This window comes from Amaranthus tricolor, chromosome 3, assembly GCF_026212465.1.
Source record: "Amaranthus tricolor cultivar Red isolate AtriRed21 chromosome 3, ASM2621246v1, whole genome shotgun sequence".
In the NCBI taxonomy this organism is placed as follows: domain Eukaryota; kingdom Viridiplantae; phylum Streptophyta; class Magnoliopsida; order Caryophyllales; family Amaranthaceae; genus Amaranthus; species Amaranthus tricolor.
Window position 1 is genome coordinate 18,001,891 of NC_080049.1, and position 6,641 is coordinate 18,008,531.

Consider the following 6,641-nt stretch of genomic DNA (forward strand, 5'->3'; position numbering starts at 1 on the left):
GGATTCCATGTCATCGATACATATTGGGCATGCTTTCTTCCCTTTGTTCTTATATCCCGATAAGTTGCCACAAGTATGTTCTTATACATATTGGGCATGATATTGAGGCCTAAACTCACGTCGAAGTATGTGCTCCCTAAGGATATGAACACTATCTACCTTTGATAAATTGCCACAAGTGACACATGGGCAATATAAACAAATTCCCCCCCGTCCTAACTTGATGTTCAACCGCAATACTACAAAATTCTAATACGCCATCAATAAATTCTTACGATTCAGTGATTCCATACATCCAAGAACGATCTTTTGTCATCCTAATTAGTGATTAATTAATTCAAAACAAAATTAATAACAACTTTTAACGTATATACTTAACGAACTCTAATTAACCAAAAAATTAAGTAATAATCATTCATTTAACCCTAATTTACAACATTAATAATAAACCATAATAATCTATAAATTGTTCAAAAAATATGTATATTCTAATAAGAAGATTGTTTTAATCCAAATAATAATAAATTTAACCATAAACAACCCTAAGTAAACCTAATTTACAAACTATAAAAGAATTATGATAAATTTAAAACTTAAAAACCACAACTACATACACATAAGAAATTACTTAGAAATATAACAAAACATGAAATGTAGGATAAATTTAAAACTTAAAAACAACAACTACATACACATTGATAAATTATGATAAATTTAGACCTAATTTGCAAAATCAAAATAAAAATTATACCATGAATTTTCATGGGTTTTGGGTTGTGTATAACCTAGAAAATGAAAAAAAAAATAGTATAAATAAAACTAAGCCCTTAAACACAATTAATGAAGCATGAACAACAATGTGTTTGAGAACTAAGATTTAAAAATTATACCTTGAAGAAGAGCAAGAACTAAGCCCAAATTTCATGGGTTTTTCGTGGGTTTAAGAAGAGCAACAACAATGTACAATCGTGAAGTTTGAAGCAGTAGATGATGAAGAAAGGCAAGAAGAGAAAGAATGATGAAGAAGAGCAAGAACTAAGATGATGAAGAAAAGGGATTGAAGAGAAGAAACAGTCGTGCATTTTTTGAAGAGGGTTTTTGAAGAATAAAAAATCGTGGGTTTAATGAAACAGCAGAACTAATGAAGAATGAAGGTTTTGCATTGTAACGTTAAAAAAGGCGCGTTTTTTAAGAGGTTATATGCTGCGGACAAATCAAAAACCGCAGCATTTGATGATCCACAAGGTTATATATATATATATATATATATATATATATATATATATATATATATATATATATATATATATATATATATATATATATATATATATATATAATATATATATATATATATATATATAATATATATATATATATATATATATATATATATATACATATATATATGTATATCTACATATATATATGTATATCTATATATATATATATATATATATATATATATATATATATATATATATATATATATATATATATATATATATATATATATATATATATATATATATATATATATATATATATGTATATATATATATATATATGTATATATATATATATATATATATATATATATATATATATATATATATATATATGTATATATATATATATATGTATATATATATATATATATATATATATATATATATATATATATATATATATATATATGTATATATATATATATATATATATATATATATATATATATATATATATATATATATATGTATATATATATATATATATATATATATATATATATATATATATATATATATATATATATATATATATATGTATATATATATATATATATATATATATATATGTATATATATATATATATATATATATGTATATATATATATATATATATATATATATATGTATATATATATATATATATATATATATATATATATGTATATATATATATATATGTATATATATATATATATATATATGTATATATATATATATATATATATATATATATATATATATATATATATATATATATATATATATATATAAATATATATATACATATATATATATATATACATATATATATATATATATATATATATATATATATATATATATATATATATTTATATATATATATATATATATATATGTATATATATATATATATATATATATATATATATATATATATATATATATATATATATATATATATATATATATATATATATATATATATATATAGGGTTGAGTTCAGGTGAGAACTAACCTTATATGAGAACCATGTAAACAAAAATCTAACCTATTAGATTAAATCTGACGGCTGATAATAGAAGGCTAATATTTATGGTCATTAAGGGCATTTCGGTCATAAGGGCATTTCTTCATTCTGATATTCATTAAGCTACGATTTGTCCTGCGATTTCTGCTGCGATTTTTCCCTGCGATTTTTTCTATTTTTTTGCTGCAAATTTTCACGAAAATTGATTCATGAAGCTGCAACTATATCATTTGCTTCAATTTCATTTTACCTGAGGGTTTTGAGCTGCGATTTCATTAAAGTTGCGATTTTTCTCGATTTTAGCTGAGGCGATTTTTGAATTCCAACATTTCAGAGGGTTTTGATTATGGTTAGTATCAATTTATTGTTAGTTTTTGCTTAGTTTCATCCATTTTGTTGTACTCTCATCAATTTAAGGTCTATTATTCTCATCGATTTCATTGAAATGTTTGTATCATTTTTATCGATTTAGTTTCACCTATATTTAACTGGTATTATTGTAGGAATAATGTATTATAGTGTATTATTGTAGTGTTTTCATTTTTATGGTCTGTTATAGTGCTTTGATTTTTGTTTTGCTTATATTGTATGATTGTAAGAATAGTATTACCTTCACTAAAGAATTGTGTTCCTTTTTCAATAAAAGGTGTTGCTTTTTGGTTAAATTTGTGTTATGGATTATGTTTTAGGATGAAATTGAAGAAATTAGCGGCTCAACTAAACATATGGAATCCTTACTAACTATGACATTTACAACCACTACTAATCTTGGTGATAACAATGCAAATTCTTCAAGTCAACTCATGGTAAGCCTCTCTTTATCAATAATACGCAATAAAGTATATGCACAGTGTTACTTTCAGTAGGAAATGTGATGATTTTTACACAAAAATGTCTTACTTTTTCCTTTAGGTTGCATTGCAAGATAATAATGATAAGGCTGGAACATCTTTAACTGAGCATATGGAACCCTTACAAACTGTGACTTTTACAACCACTTCTAACATTGGTGATAACAACGCAAATTCTTCAAGTCAACTCATGGTAAGCCTATATTTATCTATAATACGCAATAAAGTATATGAACAGTGTTACTTTTGGGTAGGAAATGTGATGATTTTTTCAAAAAAATATCGTACTTTTGGTTTTAGGTTGCATTGCAAGATAATAATGATATGGCTGGAACTTCTTTAACTGAGCATATGGAACCCTTACAAACTGTGACTTTTAGAACCACTTCTAACCTTTGTGATAATGCAAATTCTTCAAGTCAACTCATGGTAAGCTTTTATTTATCAATAATACGCAGTAAAGTATATGCATAGTGTTACTTTTCGGTAGGAATTGTGATGATTTTTACACAAAATGTCTTACTTTTGCTTTAGGTTGCAGTGCAAGATAATAATGATAAGTCTGGAACATCTTTAACTGAGCATATGGAACCCTTACAAACTTTGATTTTTACACCCACTTCTTTAAATGAACATTTATATGTAAGTTTATTTATGACGATAATAAGACATTTGGTGTTAATTTGTGTTGGAAATGTATTACTTTATGTTGAAAACGTGTTACTTTCTGTTGAAAACAATGTTGCTGTTATTGTGTTTCAGGGTACACCTACTCATAACCTTAATCGTAAACAGTTCATCCCTCATTGTGAGAAAAATCTGATACCAGTATTGCATATGACTTCAGATTCATTAGAAGATGGGGTGAAACTCTATGAAACATATGCTAAGGCTTGTGGTTTTGACATTATCAAGGACTAAGAAAGTCTATAAAGGTGTTGTTACATCTAAATACTATTTGTGTAATAAACAAGGGATGAGGGAAGAGAAATTAGGTGCATTGAGAAGAAGCTTGTAACTCGTGAAGATTGTTATGCTAAAATTATTTTTCAAAAGGACTAAAGAGGGTAAATATTGGGTTTATAAGTTTATTGAAGCCCATAGCCACATTCTTGCCTCACCTATTTCTAGGCAACATTTAAAAGGGTCATGTAGTTTAAACAGTGGACAAAAAAGATACATTATGAACAATTTGAACTTGAATAAAGGTCCAACAAGTTCATATAGGATGTGGAAAGAACAAGTGGAAAGTTATTTAAAAGTAGGTGCTTTACTTGATAACTTTAAAAACTTTTATAGGGATTTAAAGTTTTTTATTAATGAATCTGATGGGCAAATGTTTGTTAAGAAGAAAGAAATTTCACCTAGTTTTTTTTTTTGATTTTGAGGTTGATGATACTAAATCTCTATCGAAGGCAATTTGGGCAGATGGTATTAGTGGGAGAAACTATTCATTGTTTAGTGATTCGATATTTGTGGATGCTACTTATGGTACTAACAAGTATAATCAAATTTTTGTTCCTTTCACGGGTGTTGACCATCACAAAAAATGTGTTACTTTTGTTGTCGGTCTTATTAGTAGGGAAGATATATCTTCTTATACTTGGTTATTTGAATCTTTTTTGAGGGAAATGGATGGAAAACAACCAGATTCCATTATAACAGATCAAGATCCAGCCATAAAAACTACTCTACCCAATGTTTTTGACAAGTCTATTCATAAATTTTGTTGTTGGCATATAATGAAGAAACTAACTGATAAAGTTTCTATTGAGTTACGTAATGATGATGAGTTTTTAAGAAGAACTAATAGACTTGTATATAATAGGGATAATGAGCCCCATGAATTTGAAGATCAGTGGTCAAAAATGATTTCGGATTATGAGCATGCTAATTTAAGAACTAATGGTTGAATAGTTTGTATGATATTAGAGAAATGTGGGTGCCTGCATATTTTAGAGATCTTTATATGGGTGGTTTGCTTAGAACAACATCTAGGTCGGAAAGTGAGAACAATTTTTTCAATTACTTTGTGAACAAATTTCTTACATTAGTTGAACTCCAAATGACGTTTCAAAGTGCGATGGATGTTCAATGTTATATGATGCAGACACTAGATAGTAAATGCATGTTATATTCGGCACCTTTGAAGACTCGTATCCCTCTTGAAAAACATGCTTCTAGTGTCTACACAGATGTTGTTTTTAAGGATTTTCAAGAACAAATTCTTAGAGCACGCGATGAGTGTGGTTTTGAAAAGAATTTCATTAGAGATGGCAAGGATGTGTATTGTGTGGTACATTTCAACACTGGGACAATTTTTGAAGTTGTGTATGATGCACAAACATTGTATGTTGATTCTCTTGTAAGTTATTCAAAAGAGTAGGAGTCGTATGTAAGCATACATTATGGGTTTTGCATGCAAAAGGCGTTAAATATATACTAGAACCTTACATATTGAAAAGGTGGACAAAAGATGCTAGCAAAACACCTGTCTATGATATTGATGGCACGTTATTGGATGGTAATAATGCTATGGAATCTAAAAAAGGGGTTTTAGGAGATGATTGGAATGAGGTACATCGATGCATTAGTTTGGCAGAAGATGATGAGGATGATTTGGTTGAACTTTTGCACAAAATGAAGTTGTATTCAGCTAAGCTTTTAGCAAAAAAGAATCGTGGGGTTGAGAAGACAAAACGTCAAGAGTTGGAAAAGTTTTTGGGTTGCGAAGCTCCTACAACAATTACAATTCAAAACCCTAAACAATCTTCAAACAAAGGCAAGAGGAAAGAAAAAGATCCACAACAAAAGGATACTGAAGATGAAGAAGAGCAAAGGGTGACCAAACAAAGACAATGTAAAAGTTGTGGCAAAGTTGCAGGTCACAATAGTCGTACGTGTCCACATAAGAAAAAATAAGTAAGTACAATATGATATAAAACGTGTTACCTCTTGAATTTTATATTGGTACTTTCTTTGATAAATAGTGATACTTTCATTATTAAACGTTTCTGTTTTCCACATTTACACATTTAACATATATATTTTGTTCACTGAATCTTGCAGGTGACTTGTTTATGAAATACAATGGTAAATGATTGAATCCCTGCATCATAAGAACAATTATATTTGGGGTTGTGTAGCATTTGCAGAGTGTAAACTAACTTCTGATTAATTCTCTAGAGAAATAGTCTAATCATTAGTATTAGTAGTATGTAGATTACTTTCTATTTATTACAACATTAGTAGACTGTATTTTATGAAGAGGATAATTGCCTTTAGACAAATCTCTGTTTATTTTAACATTGTAATTGTTAGAATTAGTTACATGTAGACTAATTTATTTTTAATGTCATTATCATTCAATTTATCGCAAAAATTGTGTTGAAAATCATCACAGTTTTTGTTGAAAGCATCACGATTTTATGTGGAAAGCATCACACATTTATAAATGTAATACAGAATATATGAAATGGTAGTGTATC

At 26.9% G+C, this 6,641-nt stretch overlaps 1 protein-coding gene across 1 annotated transcript; it reads left to right on the forward strand.

Annotated features, from left to right (window-relative positions):
- Positions 1-5,089: 5,089 nt before the first annotated feature.
- LOC130808406 (uncharacterized) lies at positions 5,090-6,075 on the forward strand. The gene is made up of 2 exons (XM_057673883.1): positions 5,090-5,502; positions 5,619-6,075. Exons 1-2 carry the CDS (start codon positions 5,090-5,092, stop codon positions 6,073-6,075), a joined length of 870 nt encoding a protein of 289 aa, XP_057529866.1.
- Positions 6,076-6,641: the final 566 nt, after the last annotated feature.